Source organism: Podarcis bocagei, assembly GCF_964188305.1.
Source record: "Podarcis bocagei genome assembly, chromosome: 1".
In the NCBI taxonomy this organism is placed as follows: domain Eukaryota; kingdom Metazoa; phylum Chordata; class Lepidosauria; order Squamata; family Lacertidae; genus Podarcis; species Podarcis bocagei.
This window is the reverse complement of record NC_138125.1, coordinates 43,900,885-43,927,490: the sequence shown is the minus strand read 5'-3', so window position 1 is coordinate 43,927,490 and position 26,606 is coordinate 43,900,885. Positions and strand designations below refer to the sequence as shown.

General features: G+C 46.8%; 1 protein-coding gene across 2 annotated transcripts in view; it reads right to left on the bottom strand.

The window, feature by feature from the left end:
• Positions 1–23,576, bottom strand: part of DISP2 (dispatched RND transporter family member 2) — a 29,089-nt gene extending 5,513 nt beyond the window's left edge. Inside the window, exons 1-6 of one of the 2 annotated variants that reach the window (XM_081207868.1) lie at positions 23,281–23,566; positions 11,482–11,934; positions 7,782–7,811; positions 4,148–4,271; positions 2,858–2,970; positions 695–813 (exon numbers count right to left, since the gene is read on the bottom strand). In XM_081207868.1, coding sequence (XP_081063994.1) covers positions 695–813; positions 2,858–2,970; positions 4,148–4,271; positions 7,782–7,811; positions 11,482–11,934; positions 23,281–23,378 — 937 coding nt within the window. In that variant the 5' untranslated portion in view covers positions 23,379–23,566. Of the gene's footprint in view, positions 1–694; positions 814–2,857; positions 2,971–4,147; positions 4,272–7,781; positions 7,812–11,481; positions 11,935–23,280 lie in introns of both variants that reach the window. The other variant, XM_081207867.1, reaches the window with a different exon arrangement.
• Between the last annotated feature and the right edge of the window lie 3,030 nt (positions 23,577–26,606).

Here is a 26,606-nt window from a genome sequence, read left to right as displayed (position 1 = left end):
GGCATCCTGTGTCTGGTCATTTATTTAATTTATTATTTTATTTCATAAAATCTATACACTACTTTATTTTATTTTATTTTAAAACCCTCAAAGCAGCAAATCATTCCAGTTTATACCCATGTCCTTGGATTACCAATGTTGCACTTGTGGGTTTTTGAGGCTGGGGGATAAGAAGCATCTCTGAGTCCTTTCACTAATACTAATGCGCGTGGACACACACACCACACAATATTGGCCAACTCTAAGCTGATTAATATTCTGCAGCCTTTTAAATGTGTCTGTGGGAAGCGGGGGGGTGGGTGTGGTTTTGCTATTTTTGTCTTACTTATTTTCATATTTTCATCCTGTATTTTACTCTCTGAACCACCCTGAGATCTTACGATGAAGAGCGGTATATAAATATAAAGAAATAAAAGCTCTCACTTTGCTTCCCTGCTTGTAAAATAGGAAATGACGCCTCTTATTAGTTACAGATCTGCACTGAAGGGTGTATCATGCAAGCTGAAGGCTCTTAAATGAGTATATGGAATGAGGCAGCTTCAAAAACCTTCCATAAGAAAAAATATTTATTGTTGTTGTTCTTTATTGAATTTATATACCGCCCTATACCCTGAGGTCTCCAGGGGGATCACAGAAAACGTCCTTACTGTCTTGCCTTGGTCAGTTCTGGAGGGCAATCTCAAACAAAGCATACCTGGGGGTCCACAAAAGAAGCCATCCTTTTCATAGTCTGGCTCCACCATCCTCCTTCTTCTTGCTTCTCGTTCGCCTTGTATGGATCTCTGCCCTCGGTTCATGCCTATGTCCCCGTAACTAGCAAAAAAAGAAACAACATTGTCCTGAACTGGGCATGGTTCTGCAACTCATCTGCATGGCTTTTACAATGCAGAGCTGTAAGAAAAACTTCTCCTTCTCCCTGCTCTCTTGCCCTTCTCCTCTGCCAGGCTTGGATCCTACAGGATGTTTGGAGGGAATGTAAACAGCAGTGTAACCTAAGTAAGTTCCTGCCCCCTCCTGCTTCCTAGAGACCTGTCACCTCACCCCACAGAGAGGGTTTCTTCTTTGGGGGGCACAGAGAGGTAGTAGATGAATGCAGGAAGGAGGAGAGGATGAGGGAGACTTCTGTGATGCTCCTTAAGTTCACCTATGCCTATGCTCACCCAACTTCTTCAAGCAGCGGAAATTCCTGGGATGCAGCACTTACCGAGTGCTGACACTGTTTCATTTGGAAGCAGCCCATGGTGTGTCTTGTTTGCATTTATTTACAAATATAAAGGCTGGCCGTAGGCGGTGGGATACTTGAAGCCAGGGGTCAACAACCTTTTCCAGCCATGGGCCAGTCCACCATCCCTCAGACCATGTGGTGGGCTGGACTATATTTTTTCGGGGGGGGGGGAATGAATGGTTTCCCATGCTCCACAAATGACCCAAAGGTGCATTTTAAATAAAAGGACACATTCTACTCGTGTAAAAACACCAGGCAGGCCCCACAAATAACCCAGAGATGCATTTTAAATAAAAGGACACATTCTTCTCATGTAAAAACACACTGATTCCCGGACTGTCCGCAGGCCGGATTGAGAAGGCCGCATCCAGCCCCGGGGCCTTAGGTTGCCTACCCCTGCTTTAAGCACTCCAAGGGGCAGCTAAATCCACTGCCCCACATCAGGGAGAGGGTGAGGGTGAGAAGAGAGGTGTGTGGCACAGCCCATCCTGCACCCTTTAAACTCGCCTGTTTGTCTCAGGGGTGAAGGGCAGTGCCCCATTGCCAGTGATGAAGTAAGAGCCAACTGCCACTGTGCAGGAAGTGGGGTGGGTAACATGGGCATAGCCAGTGCTTTTTTCTGGGGTCAAAATGAGAGTACCCCTAAACATATTTTTTTTTTGGGGGGGGGGGGAAGCACTGGGCATAGCCCATGTGAAATCCTCAAAAAATTTAAATCCTCAAAAATTATTGAAAAGCATTAAAAATAATTCACTGAGTTTCTGCACCCCCAACAGAAGCCTGTCCCCCATAATGTCTTTTTATTGAGGAGATTTTTACCTGTGACCTCCCCTCCAAAAGCTCAATAACTCCCCCCCCCCAACAAAACTCCTGGCTATAATGTCTTGCTCTTCCCTCTATAAATAAGATGCCTTAGGCCAGCCCTCCAGACACGTTGATCACACCTATGTTTTGTATATGCTGTAAGCTGCCCAGAGTGGCTGGGGAAACCCAGCCAGATGGGCGGGATATAAATAATAAAGCGGTGGTGGTGGTGGTTAGCATCATCATCATCCTTGGGGGATGGGAGGCCAGCTTTTGCACCATTCAGAAGACCTAAGGAAGACTGGCTAACGATTAGTTTCCATGGAAACACATTGCCTGAATATCTGACTCACAGAAATATGGTAGGAAACAGAAATATGGTAGGAAACCATAATAATTAACATCTTAGGAGACAAGCCTCTGTGCCTCTTGTTTGTTATCCCTGTGCTTCCTGCCCCACACATTGTTGCCTCCTCCAGTGTGGAAATATAGACTAGTCTTTTTTCAGTTCCTATTTTATGCTGTTAAGCACCACGTATATTGATGGTTCCACAATACATAACATAATAAGAAATGGGCATTGTTCTTTCTAGAGCAGGGATGTTCAATGGGTTGATCGCGATCTACCGGTTGCGGGGCGTTCCAGGTTGATCGTGTTGAGCTTTTAGTGAAGTCTCCTCCCAAAAAGCTCAACAACTTTGGTTAATCCAATGGGTAGATCACTGCCAGTGTTTTTATAGTGGGAGTAGATCGCAGTCTCTTGGAAGTTGGACATCCCTGCTGTAGTTGAAGATCTGTAATCCATATCCCTGCCCTCAAAACATGTACCTGTTGTCAGTGTGAGGGGAAAGAGAGAGAATCTTCTTATAGCCTGTGTGGCTTTTCATATTCTTCCAGACGGTGAGCTTCCTGCCTATGTCGGTGTCTCGTGGCTCAAATCCCTATTTATAAATATAAAAATGTACATATTTCAAGATGTTATACAAGGGCATTTCTATTTACAACACACCATTGGCTACAGCACTAATCTAATGTGTATGTTCAGATGAGTCCTTTCTTCTGAAACATGTACAAGTTTAAGATTTCAAGACTGGATAACCAGAATTAATCCTGAGCAAACCAAGTCTGGACCCATTTTAATGAAGTGTTTTGATAGGTAAGATCGCCCATTAATTTAATGGGATTGAACAAATTCCAGTTCATTTCAATTCAATGCAAATCTCTTGTGCAGCTCCCATCCATGTCAATAGGACTTTTGCTACGAGGATTTTGCCTAATATGTAAAGTTTGGATTTAGCCACCCCACACCAGAAAATGCCATAATTTAAATAAGGACTTTATTAAGGTCAGGTTATTTAATGACTTCTGAAAATCTACAAGAGTGGTTTAAAAAGACGACAGCACTTATAATGTTCCCTTTGTAGTGGAAATTTTACTCAACATTGATCCAGAGCAGAACTCCAATGTATAGTTAGCAGAGTAAAAACTTAAACACATTGCAGGATTCCCAAAAAATAGACCAGAGGCAATTAATATTTCATCCAGCAGAGCTTCACTGCTACTGAAGGCAAATGAGCATAATGGTCACAAATCCAATACGTTCAGGATTGGCACTGTCCATAAGAAGTCCAGTTGCAGCAGACTTAACTGAAACTTACAATAACTTATAATAAGTCTAAACCTTAACACTATGTACAGAACACCACAACAGAAGGAAGAAACATAGAGAAAGTGAAACCCAGGCTCCTTCTGGCCTATTATTATAGTCAGCATGACCTTGACAGAAGAGATAACAGAACCAGTTTAAACCAGCTGTACTCAGCTTCTCTGAAGGAATAACCCAAACACCCGGAACCTTCTGCTTGTTTCTTTCACACAGAGAAGCTTCCTGAACCTTCTTGAACTAATTAGAATAGGAAAGATCAATACTTTCTGTACTAAGAAATGCAAACTGACACTCTGTACATATTTTATTGGAAGTCTGTGGGAGAAGAAATCTTATTAGGCACCTACAAGTATTTGCCAGGGCAACTCTAATGCATGGGAAGAGGGTAACCAACTTTTACATGGAAGGATACTGTATGTCCCTGAGGCAGATCATCTGCAAAAGAAACTTACCATCAAGGGCTCAGAAAAATCAGGCAAATTTCCCACTAATACGCTCACCAGCGTACAGACCAACACGGTCACCGAACAGAGCACTAAGACAGCAACCGGCCACTCAGCAATCACTTGGGACAAACTGGAAAGGAGTGAAAGGAAAACAAGAAGCTGCCATTTCATTTCATTTTCTGTTTCATTCATTTCTCTCTCTCTCTCTCTCTCTCTCTCTCTCTCTCTCTCTCTCTCTCTCTGTCTCTTAGGTGGCTAAAGGGGGGAGGGACATTTTTCTTTTAACCTTGCCAGTTAAAACCCACACTGGCTACTGGTGTAATCTGGCACCAGGTTTCAGAGTGGGTGCTGGTGGGAGCAGGTCACTGGCTCATGCTCTGGGTTCACAAGTTATTGGTTCAGATTACCTAGGCGCATGGTGACATACTAGGCTGTACCTGTAACTACCGTATTTTTCGCTCTATAAGACGCACCAGACCACAAGACGCACCTAGTTTTTGGAGGAGGAAAAAAAGAAAAAAAATATTCTGAATCTCAGAAGCCAGAACAGCAAGAGGGATCGCTGCGCAGTGAAAGCAGCAATCCCTCTTGCTATTCTGGCTTCTGTGATAGCTGTGCAGCCTGCATTCGCTCCATAAGACGCACACACATTTCCCCTTACTTTCTAGGAGAGAAAAAGTGAGTCTTATAGAGCAAAAAATACAGTATTCCCCCAAGTCTTCATAGCTGGAGAACAAGCCACCTACCTGCCTCACTCTGTCCTGAAATTAGGCTCTTCTTTTAACCCCCCCCCCAAATAAATAAGTGGCTAAAAAGTGCCTTCCCCATCCCAGAATGGTTAGGTAAATGACATTAGCATGCATGCTTGGGGGGCTCTGTGGAGCAGTCCTGTGGCTGGGGGCCTGCGCCCTTTGCTCCTCGGGGGTACCTTGTTTGTCATGTCCGCTCTCCATTTACAAAGATGGAGAGGAGGTGTATATAGTAATGGAGCTCGGTTTTTAGCACCATGTACGACCAAATTATTCCATTCCTCTTGGGGTGGAATAAGGGGGAGCTGAGAGGGAAATCCTATCACGTTATTTGAGAGAGGCCCAGCCAAACTAGAGGTTGCCTTGAAGTCTCAGCATTTAACCTTCAGACCAAAAAGGCCATACATGTTAGACATCCCTGCGCCCTCTCTGATGTGAAAATGGGGCTTGAAACGCAGGGGGAAGGGGGTGGCCTTGCGTGTTTCAAGCTACTAATGTGAACATACCCTAAGACAGCCTAATGGTTGGTCTCTCTCACTGCAGTCAGAGATAAAACAAGTCACCATCTCTCAGCTTCCTCTTTAAAGCAGCCATTTGGAAGGGGTGAAGCCTGCAATTTTGACTGGAGCAGTGGAGCTAGAGAAGGGGAGATGCTGTGCTGTTTCTGGACTGAAATCTCTCTCTCTCTTAAACACACACACACACTGCATTTAGCCATCTTGCTAGAAGGAAAGAGATGCATAATATAAGTAAGTAAGTAAAGGTAAAGGGACCCCTGACCATTAGGTCCAGTCGTGGCCAACTCTGGGGTTGCAACGCTCATCTCACTTTATTGGCCGAGGGAGCTGGTGTACAGCTTCCGGGTCATGTGGTCAGCATGACTAAGCCACATCTGGCGAAGCACACGGAAACGCCATTTACCTTCCCGCCGGAGCGGTACCTATTTATCTACTTGCACTTTGATGTGCTTTCGAACTGCTAGGTTGGCAGGAGCAGGGACCTAGCAACGGGAGCTCACCCCATCATGGGGATTTGAACCGCCGACCTTCTGATCGTCAAGTCCTAGGCTCTGTGGTTTAACCCACAGCGCCACCCGCGTCCCTAATATAAGTAAGTACCTGCCTATTATTCACCAGCAGGACTAGTGTAACAACTTGGGAGTGATTTCTCTTTGGGGGAAATGACACAGGAGGGAAACATTAGACACTCCCTTCCCCAGCACTACTGCTCCAATCAGAATTAGAACCTCCTCATTTTATAGTTCTGGGGTGGTCAAAAGGAATGTTCTCAAATGTTTCTCAAAATTCTCTTCTGATAAATTTTGGCTCCATACACACCATCCATTTAAAGCAGGCGTAGTCAACCTTTTTATACCTACCGCCCACTAATGCATCTTTCTTGATGGTAAAATTTCCTTACCGCCCACCAGTGCTCAATGGAAGGAAGATTCAGCTTGTGCTGTAGAACCCCCTACCGCCCACCTAGAATCCTGAAACACCCACTAGTGGGCGGTAGGTAGCAGGTTGACAACTCCTGATTTGAAGTATGTAGTTGCCATCAAAGAATCCCAGCAACCGTAGTTTACCCCTCACAAAGCTACAATTCCCAGCACCCTTAATGATCTACAGTGCTCCAGATTCTTTGGGGGCAAGTCATGTGCTTTCAATGGATGGTTTGTACACAGCCTTTGGCTCAGGTAATACTGAACGGAGCTAGATTAGTAGATGAAAGAAGCAACGAGCTGAGAAGGTAAGACTGAAAGGGGCAGGTGCCAAGCCTGCTGCTTCCCTCCCTACGATGAAAATGGTATTAGACAGTTATTAAACTAGATCTACAGCTGCGCCAGCCAGTCCCCATTTTCATTCATGGCCAGAGACATTTGGGGTGGCTTTTCACTGAATATTCTCTGGGCCGGGCTAACATTTTCCAATAGGTTGGCGGTGAAGCACCTAAAAGGAAATATTTCAAAAACCGATCCGAAAATTCTTACCAGAGAAATGTTGGCCCTCCATCCAGTCCCTCTACCTTCCCCTGAATTTCCCTATTAACATTTTATTTGTGTTATGCTGCATCTGTCAGAGGAGCAGCTTGGTAGCAGATCTCTAGCTGAGGCAAATAAACAGTGTCATCACTTGGAAGATGAAGAGGCTGTAGCATGCAGAAATGAAGAGATGAGACCGATATCATGCAGTGAGTCAAGATGCTCAACCCAGCAGGCTCAGCTGAATGAAAGCACTTTTCGTTTTCTTTTTTGGAAGGACGGTCCCTAGCTTCTGTATCCCAATGCCTTTAGCTACTAGTGTTAGCTTTAGGGCACTAAATCCATTTCAGTAGATATAGGCACAAATTAAGAAGTTAGCAAACGCCTGCTTCACAACATAGAAAGTAATACATATCTTACACACACACCATATTTACACGGTAGAAACACCACAGGGAGCCACTACTGTCTCCAACTACCTGATGTACGTTCGTGTGAAACACTTGTGGGGGAAAGAAAATGTTGACACTTCACATGTTATGTTGAGCATAACGGGGCATGCTAAATGTCGAACGTGCAAAACAGTGCAACGTGCAAAGGAAGGCCATACATGCAGAACAACACGGCAATACCTGGTTCGAGTGTGATATGGGGAAAGCTCTCTGGAAGGCTAGCTTTTCCTTAAAGCTGCGGAGTACATCTCTTGCAAAGCGGGTTGGGTTGGGGGGAGCGGGGGACTCGAAACAGATGGGAAGCTCTTAATGAGGAGCTGTGAACCTACTAATGTAGCTGCAGCTCTTTGCCTGCCTGGGATGTCACCAGGAATAATACATTGCCTCGTTCCTAATAGCAGGGTGTGAGGAGGAGGAGGAGACATGATGATAGGGTAGAGAGATTGATTGTAACCTACCTCTTTGGCATCCTGAACACTTTGTCATGTCTGTAGGGAGAAAGATATTCATTGGCTTATTAATTTCAGCCCAGGCAGAAGTCTCCGTTCATGAGAGTGTTAACCCTTCCAGGCAGGCAAAGGACAAAGTCAGAAGTCTGGGATGCAGTACGAGGCAATGAACCCTAAATAGCATGGTTGGGGGGGGGTTGGCAGTTTGGGTGATGATGGACTTGGCTTATGGGGGTCCTCTGCTGACTTGGTTCATTCAACCAGCAACCAGGCTGAAGCATCTAAAAAAGTGGGAGGGAACGTATAGCTCTCCAGGCAGCTTCGGACAGCGAGCACAGGTGACAGCAAGGGATGGTGGGAATTTGTGTCCCTTGGCGAAAGACTTGGGCTCTCAGCTGGGGAATCCCTGAAAGTTTCCTTGACTGGGAGCGGCCACCTAGACCATATAACACCGGTCCTGAAAGACCTACACTGGCTCCCAGTATGTTTCCGAGCACAATTCAAAGTGTTGGTGCTGACCTTTAAAGCCCTAAATGGCCACAGCCCAGTATACCTGAAGGAGTGTCTCTACCCCATCGTTCTGCCCGGACAGAGGTCCAGCGCCGAGGGCCTTCTGGCGGTTCCCTCACTGTAAGAAGCAAAGCTACAGGGAACCAGGCAGAGGGCCTTCTTGGTAGTGGCGCCCGCCCTGTGGAATGCCCTCCCACCAGATGTCAAGGAAATAAACAACTACCTGACATTTAGAAGACATCTGAAGTCAGCCCTGTTGAGGGAAGTTTTCAGTGTGTGACATTTTAATGTATTTTTAATCTTTGTTGGAAGCCGCCCAGAGTGGCTGGGGAAACCCAGCCGGATGGACAGGGTACAAATAAATTATTATTATTATTATTATTATTATTATTATTATTATTATTATTATTATTATTATTATTGTTAGAATGTCTGGGAGAGACCAGGGTTCAAATCCCTGCTTGGCCATGAAGCTCACTGGGTGACCTTAGGCCTGTCACCGACCTCACAGGGCTGTTGTGGGATTTAAACAAGGAAGGGGGGAATTGTGTTTGCTGCCTTGAGCTCCGTGGAAGAAAGGTGGGGTATAAATGTAATAAAATAAATAAACAAAGAGGTTGTACACACCCCTCCAGCTGTACTTATAAAGATGCAGGGAAGGGCCCATCATTCACGCATTTGCCATCAAGTTCTCCTGTAAGTTCAGCGTCATGCCTCCGCTGACACTGGCACAACCTCGGTGATGGTACCCAACCCATATAGATCAGGTGAAGTACAAGAAGGTTGTACAGGTGAGTGAGCTTGTACTGCCAAGGGGACCTCTCACAATGGTGGGAGAGAGAGGCATGATCAGGAAGGGCAAAGAATTTGCAAAGCCAGACTACAGCCATTAAGCTAGAGCAGAAACGAATTTGTTCAGCCGTTTAGAATTCAAATGCAACTTAATTTAAATGATCTTGCTTTTGATCTTAAAGTGCAGAGCACAAATCAGTCCATACCCTCTGCGGAGCAATGCACTAGGAACAGAGCTCTTGCACAAATGCCGCTCTACGTCTAGGAGAAGGACCTATGGGAAGCAAAAGTTAATGGCAAAGAACACGTGCAGAACAGAGCATGTTGGGAGGAAAAGCAAAAGAAGCTGCAAGGCACTGGGTTGTCATCTTAGATCCTAACTTTCCTTGAGGATGAATTTTAAGGCGAGAATGCTAAGTATTCTTGGTAGCACCAAGGGGAGGGAGTAAATAAATAAATAAATAAATAAATATTACTTTTCCAGAGATGATATTGTACAGATTGAGAACAACAACCAAAACCAAATCCAATAGTATCCAAAACTTGAGAATAGTGAAAACAAGATTCAAATCGGGAGGCCCATTCATTAGAAATTGGGCAAGTAAATTTGAATTAGAAGAATTTGCTTCAGAATTTTGTTAAAGAACACATGTGCGTGCGCACACGCACACACAAAGGAATAGCAAAATCCATTCAATGAACTTTAAAAGCAGAATGCTGCTGTTTGAGGACTGGGTGGGGGAAAGTGTATTAGGCTCTAGAGCGGCCACTTGCACATTAGCCAAAATGCAAAATGCATCACTTCAGAATTATAAGAGAGGGTATGGATCTACCTGTGCTACTTTATATGTAGAGATTCAAATTCAGGCATAATTACTATAATTTATATAGAAATGTAACACACCCCACTATTGTGAGGAAGTCTGCCACCAGGTGACCTCAGGTGACTTAGTCCTCAGTTCAGGTGCTGATCCTTGCTGCTCTTCCTTCTTTTAAGTTGGACTAGGACTGGGCAGCCCTTCAGAGAGGGGAGTCCTTCCAGCTGAGAGCTTCCCTGTGCAAATCAGCACACATGCCTTCCCTAAGACTCACATTTCGCACCATGTCTGAAAAACCAGGGCAAACTTTCTGGAGTTGTTTCTGCCTCGGCAACGTTATGAAAAAAATGAATTGTTAAACTAAAACACAATGGCTTGTCTGTTTGTTTTCTTGAGGAACAAACACACAAAGGGCAAAACCGCAGAAACAGCTCACAAGAGATAGAGCTGCATATAATAGAAGCACGACATTTTCATGGCGATTTAGAGGGAGGTTGAACTCCCAAGAGTGTATTCAGATCTTAAAAGTAAGGCAGCAAACAGCCCTTAGACTGGCCTGGAGCCAGAACGAGGATCGTTAAGTTTCAGCTTGTAAAGGAGTATTAGCATCAAAATTAAGTGACTATTGCCTTTATGTTACTAGGTGCCTCTGATAAATGAGCAAAGGGGGAAGTGTTTTAAAAACATGGGAGTAAGGCAAGCCCACAAACCCAATTCACCCCCTCCCTAAAACTATGCTCGGGTTTGCCACTGACTCTGCACCCAACTAGGGAGCCATAACCCATCCTGGTTACCTAATGAGTGTACCTGTAAAACTAAAGCATGTTTGTTGCATTCGCTTTTCTAGGTACACATAGAAATAAAGGAAGCTGTTTTGCATTTGTCCATCTAGGCCAGCATTGTCTGTTCTGACTGGCAGAAACTTTCTGGGACTTTCCTTCACCCAGCTGCGTAGCGTGGGTTGTCAGCACCCGGGGCAAGGCAAGTAATTTGCGCCCCCTAATCTGGGGCAAGGCAAGTAATTTGCGCCCCCTAACACCTAACCTGCCGCCGCTGCCAGCTTCTTCTTGCTGCTGCCTGGTCTGGTCTGGTGTGGTTCTCTCCCGCGCTCAGCGCTGCGCTGGGCGGCCGCTGCACTGTCCCTCCCCCAGATAGTCCCTCGCTCTCTCTCCGCACCGCACGCCTGGCTCCCACCCCCTCCACAGTGGGTGGCGACCCAGCGGCTCGGATCGGATTCACACAGCCAGCACTGCAGTGAGAGAGAGAGAGTGAGCCAGGTAGGGGCAGAGAGCTGTGAGCGCCCCCCCCAGATGTTGCGCCCGGTGCGGCCGGCCCCCCCTGCACCCCCATGCTACGCCACTGCCTTCACCTGCTACCTAGTCCTTTTGTGAGCTGAAGATATGGGTGGGGGTTGCATGCAAAGCACATGCCCCACTGCTAAGCGATGGCCTAAAGTGCCCACTGAAAAACAAAATGCATAAAGAGGATTTCAGAGGCACATGGTACTCCACAGAGCAAGCCAAGACTCTCCATCTCCTTATCCCTTGATGAAGGAGGAAGTGAAACCTGTTACAGTCATCTGTCCTCACCTGACCGTGACGACATGGTGTTGCACTGGCCGTAACTGCTGCTGGTCGTGGGGCCACTGTTTCCATCTCATGTCCGCAGCCTCGTGCTGGGGAGTTGACGACGAATCCCCACTGGAGTGATGGGAGCACAAGGTGGCCCTCTCCCCATGGCCTGGCAGGGGAGGCAAGGCATAGCTGCTTCTGGCTTCTTGCTGGTTGCAGTGGTAATACAGGTGAGGCTGGAAGGAGTCCTGGGAGCCAGAGGGCACCTGCCCGTTGGATCGAGTGGAGATTGGGGCATGCACATGTCTGGAAGAGGCCTGGTGGTATCTCGCTGAGCTGGGAGAAGCATCAATGGGGCAGTGATGGACGGGGCATCTCTGTTCCCAGGAGCCTCCGCTGGAGCTCGGCTCCGTCTTTCTGATCTCTGGCACATTAAGACAACTTTGACAAAGCTCTGGCTTTACTTTTTCCCTGCGAGAAGAAAGGGGTTTGCTTTTCTTTATTGCTTCCCCATGTAAAATGTATGCCAAGAGGCATTCATTGTCTCGGCAACCACAGAGAGGAAGTTCCTTACGTGATCAGTAACCAATAAAACACTGAAATGGCAACAGAAGAACAGAAGCAGCATAAAAGCTTTATAACACAGCAAAAAGATTATCCCTCAAACGACTGCCTGTATCGGAAGGTTTTCCGCCGGCGATATTGTGGCATGCCACTCCAATCGCTGAGCAGTGCGAGATCCCTGGGGCTCCCGGCGCTTACCCAAGGTCTATGTTTTCTTTTGGAATTAGGCACAGTAGAGACTGTGGTGTCTTTAGGACAGTGTTTCCCAACCACTGTTCCGCGGCACACTAGTGTGCCGCGAGATGTTGCCTGGTGTGCCGCGGGAAAAATTAAAAAATGCGAAAGATTTTTTTTTTTAAAAAAGTCAAATTTTCGATTGGGGTGCCGTCACTAGATGACCCCTGGGGTTCCCTCCCTCCCTCCCGCTCTGCGCCTCCCTCCTCCTCCTCCGGGGAGGCCCTTCCTGGCTCTCGGCCAAGGCTTGGCGGCTGCCACTCACTCACTCGCTCGCCCACCCGTCCCTCCATCCCTGCACCCGGCCTCTCCCCCTCCGTCCCCGGTGCGGGGGCTGCCAGGATCCATAGTCCCCTCGCCCTTGGGCTCCGCGCCCGCGCGGGGTGCGCAAACTACGTTTCCCAGCGTGGCCTGGCGGGCCGGGCGTTTTGTTTGAAGCGCTCTTCTCCCGGCCATGGAATGAGCGTAGTGGCGGCAGCCGGGCGGGCAGGGGCTCTTCCGCGCAGACCCCGCGCAGCCTACCTGCGCCCCCGCGGAGATCGGGCGGCAGGATGGAGCCCGGGGATCCCCGCGGAGGTGGAGCGGCGGCTGCCCCCCAGGTAGGGCTGCGTCGGGGGGGGGGTATTTTTGCAATGCTGCATCCGCGCCGGAGGGGACGCATCGGAGCGCGGGGAGACCCCTTGGCGGGCGTGCAAGGCAATGCACGCGTGCAGGCGTTGCATGGAGTGCAGTGCAATGCAATGGCAACGCGGCGCCCTGCATGCATGCATGCAACTTCCACCGGCGCTCCGGACTTGGCAGGTGAGGGGGGTCCCCAGTGGGCGGCAGAGAGAGCCGGGAGGGCGAAGGGGAGCCGGGGGGGAGCAGCGCTGCTCCCCAAGCCGAGCCCGGGGGGAAACTTCGGCGTCGTTGCGCCGGGTGTTGGAAGCGGAGGCTGGCGGGGGCCCCTCACCTGCAAAACCTGGTCGCCTCTCATATATTTCGTGCATTGCATTCATCGCCCGCTTTCTCCTCCAAGGAGCTCCCGGGGGCGCGCGTGGTTCTCCCCGTGTTATCCTCGCAACAACAGCCCTGCGAGGTGGGTCAGGCGAGTGGCCCAAGGGAGCACCCAGGGATTGTCCTGGCCAGGTGGGGTGATTTGAACCCTGCTCTCTGCCCGGTCTTCATCCTCATTTAGCCCCCACATGTGCATGACTGAGGTTTTCCCCCCTCGTCTTGGCTATGTTGTGAGTCTGTGCTGTTAATTAATGGGGTTCTGCCTTCGGAGAAGATGAGCCAGCCCTCAAGGAGGTGATTATGTAATTTGCTAGCAATTCATGTCCCTCCCGGCGTGACGCTGCGCGCTGACGTCACGGGGCTGTAATGGTGGTGTGCCTCGAGATTTTTTTCATGAAACAAGTGTGCCTTTGCCCAAAAAAGGTTGGGAAACACTGCTTTAGGATATATGGATTAATTATACATAATATACAACCTGAGCCTACAATGGAGGGGTTCAAAGCATTAACAGCCCCAAAGAGTCTTGTTTCTTCCATAGCCACAAACCTTGGATTCAAACAGAAATCAAACATGACCCCCATCTCTGTTTGCTGCTTCGCTTCTGGCCCACATCACCATAACTCAACTCTAAACTCTGCTTCATCCAGCTAATTATTTGCCCCACCCATAAAGGAGTCCCACCTGTTTGCCATCTCACACAGAGCCCCTTTCCTTTGTTTCTCTTAATGGCCCATCACCCAGGTTATCACCTCAACACAGGAAGCTAGCCTGGCTTATATGTTAACACTTGCTGGATCCAGGAGTTAGAAGGATTACACATACTGTACAAACTACTCCCCCCCCCGCCGCCCCCAAAACCCCTCATAACAATATTTAGTTAAGAGATGGTACAAAGAAAATAGGAAGTTTTATGCCCACTGAGTATTATCTACAGATGAGATGGAGAATAGATAGAGCTTGGATATTCATCACTACAATCCATTACAATGAATATGAAAGAGAGAACTATAACGCACTGATAGGAATAGGCACCTTGTAGATTAATGAATTTGTAGGCACTTTTTAAAGCCCTTTATTGCACTTTAGAATAATTGAGAGAAAGTGTACACATGGATGTGCGTTCATTTTTACTATGTACTTAGTGTTAGATTTTCTAAATTATTGTTAGATTTTCATAAAATACATTGAAGATGCTTTGACAGCAATGGGCCAAAGAACAGGGCTTCCCAGGCTGATTATAAAGCTTGGGCATTTTCATAAGGGGTGGGTGAACCTTAAGGAAGCCTGCTTGTCAGGGGTGGCCTATCCTGCTTTACCACCTGAAGAATGGTGCCCCCACCCCCACATTTGCTGCCACTGGGATGCCTCCCCTCTCTCTGAACTTGGCGAGAGCTGGGGCAGCAATGCTGCATAACAGAATGTCTCCCTCTTTAAAACTTGACTGGTAGTTTAAACCAACAATAAAAGTAAAGGTAAAGGTACCCCTGACCATTAGGTCCAGTCGTGGATGACTCTGGGGTTGTGGCGCTCAACTTGCTTTATCGGCCAAGGGAGCCAGCGTACAGCTTCCGGGTCATGTGGCCAGCAGGACTAAGCCACTTCTGGCAACCAGAACAATGCGCGGAAATGCTGTTTACCTTCCCGCCGGAGTGGTACCTATTTATCTACTTGCACTTTGACGTGCTTTCAGACTGCTAGGTGGGCAGGAGTTAGGACCGAACAACGGGAGCTCACCCCGTCGCGGGGATTCGAACTGCCAACCTTCTGATCGGCAAGTCCTAGGCTCTGTGGTTTAGACCACAGCACCACCCACATCCCCTTAAACCAACAATACCCGCTAGTTATTTTCAGACAAAAAATTTCCTGCATTTCATTCCGTGTGCGGGGCAGGAGAGGGAGCACAACCCCTCCTGATCATGCAGAGTCCCACTTGCATGGGTCACCTATACACCTGCAGCTGCTTGGGTGCAGCCCCCCCCCCCGCTGATGTCTGTACTCAACACGTGATAATCAAGAGTGGGGCGTTGGGGCATTCAGCATTGGGGCAAGGTTGCTCCACTTTCAGATCACATTTTGAGAAAATGTGAGCTTTTTGTCTGGAAATCTGCATATAAGCCTTGAAGCATTTTTTAGTGATTTTCAGGACCTATTTTTGTTTCCTTAATGCAAGTTTCTAGTTCCCACGGTGGCACAGCAATGCTAAGTTATTGTGGTATGTAAAAAGTAGCCCAAACTCATAAACTTTCAGCCCGAATGCTTTCAAATGTCAGGGTATCAATTCTTTTAAGAGTCCACATGCGAGTGTAAACATTTAAGAATAAGAACATTATAGAGTAAGTGAAAAGTCCACATTTACTTACAGTACTCCCACACCTGCCTGATTGAAAATGACAAGCCAGTTTTCTTAACTGTGTGCTAAGGAAATTCGCAGGCTCATAAACATTTTTTGCTATGACCTTCAATGATGAACAGGAAGGCCAGCACTATTTGTTAACAGTGATCCAAGTTATCACTTCATTTGGGCGGCACATCAAGACGATTTTCTAAGGAAAATATTAGATGCCAGGCATATTTAATCAAGAGAAATTGGTATCTTCATTACACTGCGATACTGTCAAATTTATGGTCATCCATCAATTCACTGATGGGGATCCAAGGACAAAGCAACAAAAGGAGAGATCTGGATGGGCAGTGAGATTCCCGGTCATAGCACAAATGTATATTCAGAACTGTTGAGGCTACAGTGGGAGCAGAAATGTTCTCCCATCCATGGAACAGTAAAAGCCTGCAGCTTCAAACTTATGGTCTGACAGCTCTGTTTTTGTCTAGACCAGCTGGATGCAACCAAGACAGAAACAAAAGAGATATTCAGCAAAGCAGACAGCAAGGAAGAAAAGGTGGGAGCCAGCAGCTCTAATTGTGTATCACAGCTGCTTGACTGCCACCCCTTATTTGTCTCTCCTATCACTTTCATAAGCCAATGTAGAGAAGATACCTGATCTTGACCAGAATCCAACAGTGCTAATTGGAAAGAGGAGAAGAAAAGGGATGCAATCAAACATACAATAATCGGAGTAGTGGGGCTGATGTGGAAGCATTCGCTTGTTGTTTGTTCTTCTCCCCAGGATCGAGCTCAAGGTAAACCAGTGGCCAGACTGTGCAAAGCACTGATTGGCTGCCACCTGTGACATCATGAGCCTCCCATTCTTCCAGAGTAAAGAATATCAAAGCAGCTGATCATGACAATATATTAGGCATGACTGGGATGAACATTCCATAAAGTATGCACCTTTGCTGATATCGTCCTCCTTTCCCATCAACTTCCTTACTTCAGAAAAACTTTTTTTTAGGATCTTTGTGTACCAGTGTGTGCGTGCGTGTGGAGGGCACTCACCCAGAAGAACGTCTCCCTAAGGTATGCAGCCTGTTGAGACTTTTTGGTTTTTATAGGCCAACACTTAAACAGTGCCCTAAACAAACTGGAAAACAAACTGCATTTCCCCCCAATAACCAACCTTGCACACTTTCCTTATCTCATTCCCACAGAGTGCCACTTTTGAATTAAGTGAAGTTGTTAAACACTCTTCAAAGGTAAGTAGGATGGCATATATCATGGTGGCTAGGGGGTTCTTGGACTTGGGGGTTACAACTGTCCACTCATTTCCAGATAAGTTGGATTTCTCACCATTAATATGGAGCAGAACCACATTGGTTAATGCCAACCATTAGGCAGAGTGAGATGGCTGCCTCCTGTGCTTGTGGTGGGGGTGGCAGCAGCAAGGCTGGGGGACAAAGTGTGTGCCACACAGCTTCCCCTGCATCCCCAACTCCTCGAGAGATTCTCTCAATGGGGTCTCATAAAAAGGTAAGTACATATCACTTGGGAAGGCAGGCGAACTAATGCCAGTGTACTGGAAGAAGCAAAGATCACCAGTGCTGAAGCAATGATTCTTCAACATCAACTTTGTTGGACTGGTCATGTTGTGTGGATGCCCGATTATCGTCTTCCAAAGCAACTACTCTATTCCAAACTTAAAAATGGAAAGCGTAATGTTAGTGGTCAACAAAAGAGGTTTAAAGACTCTCTCAAGGCAAATCTAAAAAAAATGTAGTATAAACACTGACAACTGGGAAACACTGGCCTGTGAGTGCTCCAATTGGAGAACAGCCTTTACCAAAGGTGTCATGGGCTTTGAAGACACTTGAACTCAGGAAACAAGGGAGAAATGTGCTAAGAGGAAGGCACGCTTGGCAAATCCACACCGTGATCAATTCCCATCCGGAAACCTATGTTCCCACTGTGGAAGGATGTGTGGATCCAGAATTGGCCTCCACAGTCACTTACGGACTCACTGCTAAGACTGTGTTCATGGAAGACAATCTTACTCAGCTATGAGTGATCACCGAAGAAGGAGGAGGAGGAGGAGGAGGTGTCCTCACCCTTACCAGATGGCCCAGGAGGCCTCAATAACTAAAGATAGCAAAAACATCAGAAAGGTTCAGGAGAATGAACAGGTTCTCACTCCTCCTGCTAATCAACCAGTCCAGTTCATCCACCCAAACTAGGCTTAAAGGTGGCCTAATAAGAACCAAGTTAGCTGTCATCCAGAGGTTTCTAGTTCTGGACCACCATGGACTGCTCAGTCACATGACCAAGAAATGGTAAACTAGAGACTGGCACCGCAATAGTAAATTGTTCAGTTTTAGGGGTTCCAGTGATTACATTTGTTTGTTTGTTTCACATGAATATTTGTTTGTTTCATTAAATGTATGCACCGCTGGACTGTTGAAAAAACTCTTGAAAGCAGTTTAAAATCAAAAGTCTGACAAAACACCCCACAGTTCCTCATCTGGTATCTGCCTATCTTACCCAGGTATTATGATTTCAATTACACTCATGATTAATTTCATTTTTTTACCCAGCCTTCACCACAAGGCCCCATACAATATTACACAGTTTGCTTTCTTTATTAGATTTATATACTGCCCTTCGTCATAAAATCTCAAGGCAGTTCACAGCATTTTAAATCACAGCCGCAATAATAGGGTGTGTCCTAAATGGATATATCCCAGGCCACAGTAAAGAGCTGCATCTTCAGCATTTTTGATTGTAGAAGCTCAAAAAGGTGAAACCTCTGGATCATTTCTGAACCCTCGATTAGCATTTGCTTGCAGCTCACAAAGCTGCTATTATAACCAGAAAGAGGGAGGGGCGGGCTAGAATCACACCAGCCAGTAACACAAAGGGATCCTGTGGCTATATTGTAAGACAACACTAAAAGCTGGCAAACTTTTCTGTCTAGTTTTTCCTTTTCCTTCCAAACTGGCTTCCCTCTGCAGTGAGACTCTAAATCAAATATTAAGGTTAGCAATTAGTTCCTCTAAACAAACAAACAAACAAACAACACACTCTCTGCTGATCAGTGATTTTGCATTGTTTGCAAAGTTTCTAAATAGGCATCACATTTTTTTAAAAACACACACCTGGAATTCACAGTAAAAGCTTTCTTAATGGGATTTTAATAAAGGGTTAGAACAGAATGATAGACTTCTGGAGTCAAGAGAGTACAATCCCTAAAACAGGAAGGGTAGAACATGGATTGAGAAAATGTGATTTCTTCCCATTCAGACACTCAAGATACGGTGGCTATAGTTTTGATAAAGAAATCAAGGCTGCATCTGTTCTGGAAGAGACATAAGAAGGAAGTCATGCATCTTTAAAATGCATCTGCCACCCCACAATAAAGCTGATCATTCTCATTTTCTATATAAACAGATGCTTCCAATGTACGAAATAGTAAAGCAGCTAAAGTCATAGTATAAGATAGTTATGGTACAATGCTAAACTATGGCACATGTATTTTTATCCTCCCACATCTCTTGTCAATAATGCCTCTTTGTGAGGGACCTTTTTCATCTCACACAGAGACCTGTCAGTATGCAAATAATAGTGAGATCAGGCAGGACCCAATTAAGTCACTGAGGAAAGGTGAGTGTCTGAAAACCTCTGAATTTTTTTTGCTGAGCATTCCACAAACAAGTCTGTAGCTGTAAATCAGCAAGCAGAAAATTTGAGGAGTGTGCTGGAGGCTGAGCCAGCAATGACATCATTTTGGAATGAGTTCACAATGACATAGCTTTGGACATGTCGAGATTTAGGGTTCTATACTTGCCAGCCATAAATGCGTAGTTCAGAGGCAATGCGTTTTATTGAACCTTTTTGTATAGAGTGAGAATGAAGCAAGTGTGTGTGTTCCACAGAACTCTTTACTAGCCTACAAAGTTATATATAAAGACAGCAATAGAATATAGAACCCAGCTTGAGGGAAGTGGCTAGAAAAAAGGCCATGGGCACAATCTTATTTGACTAGAAAATTACTCAAACAGGCAATGAGATATGCAGAAAGCAAAATTCTAGAGCCTATGGTTAAAGTGCGACAGCAGTTGGTTCAGAATGAAGTGGTCCATGAGCAACTAGAACATGCCAACGAGGACATATTCCCCAATGTTAGAAAATCACTGGCTTCCCATTTCTTTCCAGGCCTATTGTGTTGATTTTGACCTATAAATCCCTATACAGCTTGGGATCAGGATTGCCTGCTCCCATATGACTGCCCCTGCTGTCTCAGTTAAAGTGGGAGACAACCATGGATAGAGCCTTCTCAGTGGTGGTGCCCAAGTTGTGGTATTTGACTGACACCTATTCTCATAACCTTAGGCACCAGGTGAAAAACAACAACTGTCCTATTCTCCAAACCTTCTTATTAAATGGTTGTATTGCTTTGGTGTAATGTAATGTGTTAATGAACTTTTACTTTTGTTTTGTTGTCTCTTACGCTTATCCTTCTTCAGTTATTGTAGGTTTGTTGCTTTGAATCAATTGGTGTTCAAACCTTCATTGTAAACCACTTAAAAACCACTTTGTTATTGCAATTGGAAGTTAGAAATCATTGCTGACCTGATGCAAATCACCAAGAGATCTTACCAGTGGAGCCTGTTCCATCTTCTGCCCACCTGTCAACAGCTTAAGCCTATCTACTCAACTAGGTGTATGATCTCTAATGCTCCAGAGGGAGGAAAATAGTTTTTGAGATGTTATGGAACATAGTTTGGGAATCCTTCCTGTTCCCAGCCAGCTATAGTTGAAGTACCAGTCTAAGAAACATAAAACGCCTTTAGCATGTTTTGCTGACAACACAGTGCATATGCAAATTCCATTAGGCTATAACATTCTCTCACTGGAGCTCTCAACTAATTGCACTGCTTTTCAAACAAGCCATCCATCCATTAACTTTAAATACACTTGTGTGTTGCAAAACTACAATGCAGGTGCTTTTATGGGCATCCTGAAAGAACAGGTGTTTCTCTTCACTGTGGTTTGACCAAGAAGAGCGGCTAGGCTTTGTTAAAGCAAAGGTAAAGGTAAAGGTACCCCTGCCAGTACGGGCCAGTCGTGTCCGACTCTAGGGTTGTGTGCTCATCTCGCTCAAGAGGCTGCGAGCCGGTGCCGTCTGAGGACACTTCCGGGTCACGTGGCCAGCGTGACAAAGCTGGAGCTGGTGAGCCAGCACCAACACAGCACACGGAAACGCCGTTACCTTCCTGCTATAAAGCGGTACCTATTTATCTACTTGCACTTAGGGGTGCTTTTGAACTGCTAGGTGGGCAGGAGCTGGGACCGAACGACGGGAGCTCACCCCGCTGCGGGGATTCGAACTGCCAACCATACGATCAGCAAGTCCTAGGCACTGCGGTTTTACCCACAGCACCACCCGCGTCCCTTTGTTAAAGCAAAAGCCACCTTTAATTACTGTATTTTTCCATGCATAAGACGCCCCCTATTTTGGGGGACTCAAAAATAAGAAAATGGGGGAGATTGCCCCTGTGTATAAGACTACACTCCCTTTTTAAACATTATTTTTAGTATAAAAAAACCTAGTCTGATACACGGACAATTACGGTATGTCTTTTTCAACCAATGTGGGAATGCACTGAAAAACAACAAAGTTCAAGGGCTATTATTGTTGCAGAAGATTCACATATATGGCTACTGAACACAAGAAGGACCCTGCTGGGCCAAACCAAAAGTCATCTGGCCCATCCAACATGCCATTTCTGTATCTGGTTTACAACACAGGGGCACAGGCAGCTGCCTTGTAATGAGCCAGACCATCTAGCTCAATATGACTGGCAGGAAATAATCCAGGAGTCTGGGTAGGAGTTTCCCCCCCAGCCCAGCCTAGCAATGTCAAGAATTTAACCTGGGACCTTCTGCAAGCAAAGCAGATGCTCTACCTAGCTGTGACCCTTCCCCATTAGAGAATTTTCAGTTGGAGAAATAGAATTTTAATGACTAAGAGCCATCACTTGATCCCTCCTTCCTGAATTTTGAGATCACACTGAGCTCAGCTCAAATGCTCTAATGGGCATGGGTGGCATCAGCTGCCTATGGTTCATTGCTCCACTTGGAAGGCCAGTTTGGGTTGCAAGCCAGTTAATTCCTCTGCATGCTTTCATTTCATTAAATCCATTGTGGAAAGCTGGGTGTAGAACATCTGCTTTACACATCTTCCTATGTTCCTAAATAAGGGAGGGAGCAGGCTGATCAGGCCCTACCTGCCTTCAGACCTTTGATTATTGGGGGTGGGGCGAAGTTAATCTGCAATTCAGTCTGTTTCAGTCCATGAAAGAATTGATCAGCGTTTGCATCCCTCCCTTCGATTTTAAACTTATCCGTGTTGATTATAAACACACACCTACCTCCATGGCCCGTGAAGGGAATCCAAGACGAAGCTCTCCTTAAAGAGAGCTTCCTTAAAGCAATGTTTCCTAAACCCACGTCCCAACACCCTACTGATTTCTTCCTCTAAGGCTATAGTTAGGACCTCTTTTTCTGATAGCGCCTGGTTTCATTCCATTGCACCCTGCGGGGGTGGCGGCAACTTGAATAAAATATTGGGGGACCCCAGGCAAGTCCCGCCCCGCATAATCGATCACACGGTGCACACATACGCACACACTATTTGAATGGCATCGCCCATCAACTTTGGGACGGGCGTTTGGCCCTAGGAGTTGGCTCCAATTTCAAAGACTCCCCCCCCCCTACGCGGCAGATATATTTCTAGATCACAACATTTGCCGTTGTTACATATCCGGCATCCTCGGATCAGCAGCTATCAAAGCCACAGTGTATTTTAGAGAGGGCGAGAGATCGAAGGCAGCCCAGCCCAGCCTTGGCTCCGCCTTCTTGGAAACTGCGGAGTGAGGGAAGCTGGGCGAAATATTGCCCTGTCGCTCCTTTTGTTCGTGGCGCCCCAGCAGAGGGCTCCTCGTTGTCTTCGCTTTCCCTCGATCCCGGGCTGCCGGGCGGAGGAATCCTCTCCCGGACACAAAGGACAGCTCCTCTTCGCGGATCGAGGGCGACGCGCGTCCCTTCAATCGAGGATCAAAAGACGCCCCGCAGCGTGGCGACAGATGCGCCGACGGGGATCCTTCGCCCGCTCAGGCAGGCGCGTCAGCCCCCTGGCCCAGTGAAGGCGCCTGGTTTGGGTGGGTCTCGTTTCCCGGAGCATCGCGAGGGAGATTCGAGGGAACCGCCAAGCCGTCGCAGAGCAACGCCTTCCCGCGGCGAATCCCAGAACAATAGGCTTGGACCTCGGGGACACTGCCGCGCGCCTTCCTCCACCCCTCGCTCTGCAAGGCCAACTTTTCGAGTATCAGCGGCGATGTGGCCTGCGGCGGCGATGTAACCGGGTGGGGTGGGGTGGTGCTGGAAAAGCAGAAAGTCCCTCTCTCCCTACCCCCCCTCCACTCCGCCGCCCTTCTCCCACCTCCCACCGCCCAGGGGAGATCGGCTCCATTGTCTAGGAAAGGAGCGGGAGGTGCAGGGGACGGAGCGCGCGGTGGCGGCGGATAAAGGAGCGGTGCACCTCAAGGACACCCCCGAAGGGTCAGGGAAGGAGGAGGAGATGGGCACGCGGCGTTTCCTCGGCCGATGGGCATCCCCTTGGAGGCTCGCCTTACCTGGAGGTGCATCCCGCTGTCTCCGGGCGCCTCGACTCTGCTCTCTGGCCGGCAGCCGCCTCCCCGTCTAGCGACTGGGAGCCCACTGCGCCCTCCATGGTCCTCGTCGGCGCCGTGGCCTCCTGACCGCAAAAGCGCCGCCTTGGTGGGGAGGGCGGAAGGCGCTGTCCGCAGCTCCTCGGTGCTGAAAGCGGCTGCTCCCTCGGCCGAGAAAGCGCGTGCGCTAATCCTAGGAGAATCGGCTGGGGAGGGGACCGGGCCGAGCCGGACACGTGGTCCAATAGCAGCGAAGGGAGAGGGGAGGGGAGACACGCTTTGGAGCGGGGGCTGGGGCTGCTGCCCAGTTGGGCTGATCGACTTCGTTATGACCGAGAGCATATCCACGAGGGTGATAATGGACCTATGGTCTTCGGTGCCTTCGAAGTATCGGTGCTTTTCCAGTCTGGATTTATTTCCACAAATTCTGGAACTTAGTAGACCTCAAATCCATCCAGAAAAGAAAAGAAACTTGCATTTGAATGCCAAACTTCTTGACCAGATGTTCCGATAAAGGAGCAGGAGCAGTAAACATTACCTGAGCTCAGCATGCTAGTCGCTTCTTAATTTCTGCTTTAAACATTAATTCCTGGTTTTGGGGAAGGGGTCGGGGTTCTTACCTATGATTAAAAAGTTGTGTGTTCAAAATAAATAAGTTTCCATCTTGGTTAAAAAGACCTGCCCCTTCACAGGCTTAACACTCGATTCCGTGTGAATGCTGTGACAAGGAAGGTTTAAGGGGAAATTGACTTTAAAAGAAAACCAATTTCAGGTGTTGTGCATTCAGTGATGATTATTGTTTGAATGTTTTTAATTTAAGTTGGATGGTTTTGTTTTGTTTTTTGCATGTTGGAAGCTGCAATAAAAATCAGGTAACGAAGATAAACAAAACAAAACATAATACAATCCAAGCTGAGGTCTGGACATAAAACAGTGATTTTACATTAAAGGGAGTTAAATTTAGCTTCCACAATAGTAAGCAGTTTCCTCACAATGCATAGCACAATTTACGGTATATCCTTTCAGGAATGAATGGCAGAATTGTCTGTGATTATAGTAGCTTTGGGCTAACTTCTGACACTGACTCTTGTATCATTGGCATTGACATTGACCTTTTCAGTATAATGACATCTTCTTTGTGTCACCCTCATTGAAAAGCGAGGACAATAAATAAATAATAGGAATCATTAAGAGTGGTGGAAACTCAGTAATCCACCTTCTGTTTAGAATAAGCCCTTCCTCTTTTAATGCCATAGCAGTCTTAAGACAGCATAAAGACCATATAAGCTGTTCTGTGATACTAGTTTGGAGAGACCTTCTCTTAGCCTGGGATAATGAGATTTAGAAGCCTAGAAGAGTCCCAAGAACAGGAAATGAGGGAAACAGAATTGACTCTGTAATAATGGCAGTCTCAACCAACAGTGTGAAAGATGCTGAGCGAGGAAGCAGTCCCTCCTCCTGAATTCAGGCAACAGAAGTTGTCTGATTCATTTAAGCAGCAGGCTTGATGATTAACACTACAGCGATGGCAGCTGACAGATCCAAGATTGTTTATGTGTCCCAGCAAAAAGAAATGAACTGCTTGACAAAAAGATAGTACAGTATTTATTTGAAGTTAAAAAGCTCTGCTTACCAGTTCTTCTTCTTCCGCAGCCTTCTGATGCTTAAAAAAAGTTAGCAAGAATTAAGAAAGCAACTGAAATGTATAGATGAATTGACTTGACAGGCTTTTGTAAACATGTCACTACATTTTTCACTTAGCAGTTTTATGGAGGCTGCAGTCTAGCAGGAGGGCTTTATTCCAAAGGATGATGCTGGACTTTGTCACTTCCTTATTCGGAGTTCTTGACTGGTGCAGTGCAGCTCTTTAACACTCCAGCAGAAAGGAGGGACGGTGCTGTAGCCAAAGCAATGGGTGGAAATCCTCAAGTTTATATCTGCAACATCTCCTAGGCCAGTCTCTTCCAATCTGGTACCTTCCAGATTCTTTGGACCACAGCTCTCATCTGGTCTCAGGAAGAGGCATTTTCGCACTGTGCTGCTTGAGATCCTTTCACTGGAGATGGCGGGAACTGGACCTTTTGCATGCTCTGGGTTCTGCACTCCTCCCATAGGGTGGTATATGGGTGGAGTTTAAATTTATGGTGCCTGGTTTATTTTAATAAATGCAAATCAAATGGATCATATTGATTTGCTGAGCTCTCAGGATAGGGAAGGGATGAAAGAAATTCCACGGCCATGTTGGTTGCAACTGATGGGGGTTGAAGTCCAAAACATCTGGAAGGCATCAGGTTTGAGAAGGATGTTTTAGGCCTTCAATAATCAAGATGAAGGCTTACAGAGAATGGAGTTACATTGGTTCCAAGTAAACCCATGCTACAAGGTGGAGGAATGCAAGGCATTCTCCTTCACACATTTTATCAATCCAGTGGCAGCCACAAGCACAATGTTCAAGTTTTGGGTGCCCAAGTTTGTGGGTGCAAGGCATCCATGATTTCTAGATTTAGTAGCTGCTAGAATAGGGATGCAGGTGGCACTGTGGTCTAAACCACAGAGCCTAGGGCTTGCTGATCAGAAGGTTGGTGGTTCGAACCCCCACGATGGAATGAGCTTCCATTGTTTGGTCCCAGCTCCTGCTCACCTAGCAGTTCGAAAGCATGTCAAGTGCAAGTAGATAAATAGGTACCACTCCGGCGGGAAGGTAAACGGTGTTTCCGTGCGCTGCTCTGGTTTGCCAGAAGCGGCTTAGTCATGCTGGCCACATGACCCGGAAGCTATACGCCGGCTCCCTCGGCCAATAAAGCGAGATGAGCGCTGCAACCCCAGAGTCGTCAGTGTCTGGACCTAAGAGTCAGGGGTACCTTTACCTAGAATTGAATCAAGGTTTGGGGAATTAAACAACAATAAGTGAACTTCAAGATCCAGCAGAGATTCAATATGAAAATAATACAGGCCAGCTTCCTAATGAGGTAATCACCTTATGATGGCTGAGTCATTAACCTAACACAAGATGAGCCATCAAGTCATTCAGTTCCCAACAGCAAGAGAGGTGGAGCCCCTTCTCCAGCTGTGTGTTAGTGGCAGAGACAAAAAAGGTTTAGGATTTTACTTTGGATGATGTAGGCTGGGGAAAAATCCTTTTCAGTCTGTTAGCAGCAACAAGAAAGAGGAAGGGGGCGGGGAAGCACCATGGGGGCTGATTGCGACAGATTGCAACAAAGAGACAGATTCCATGGCAGATTTCTCTGTTCTTAAACCCAAGCCTGCTGTGCCAGTTGGAAAAGCAAGAG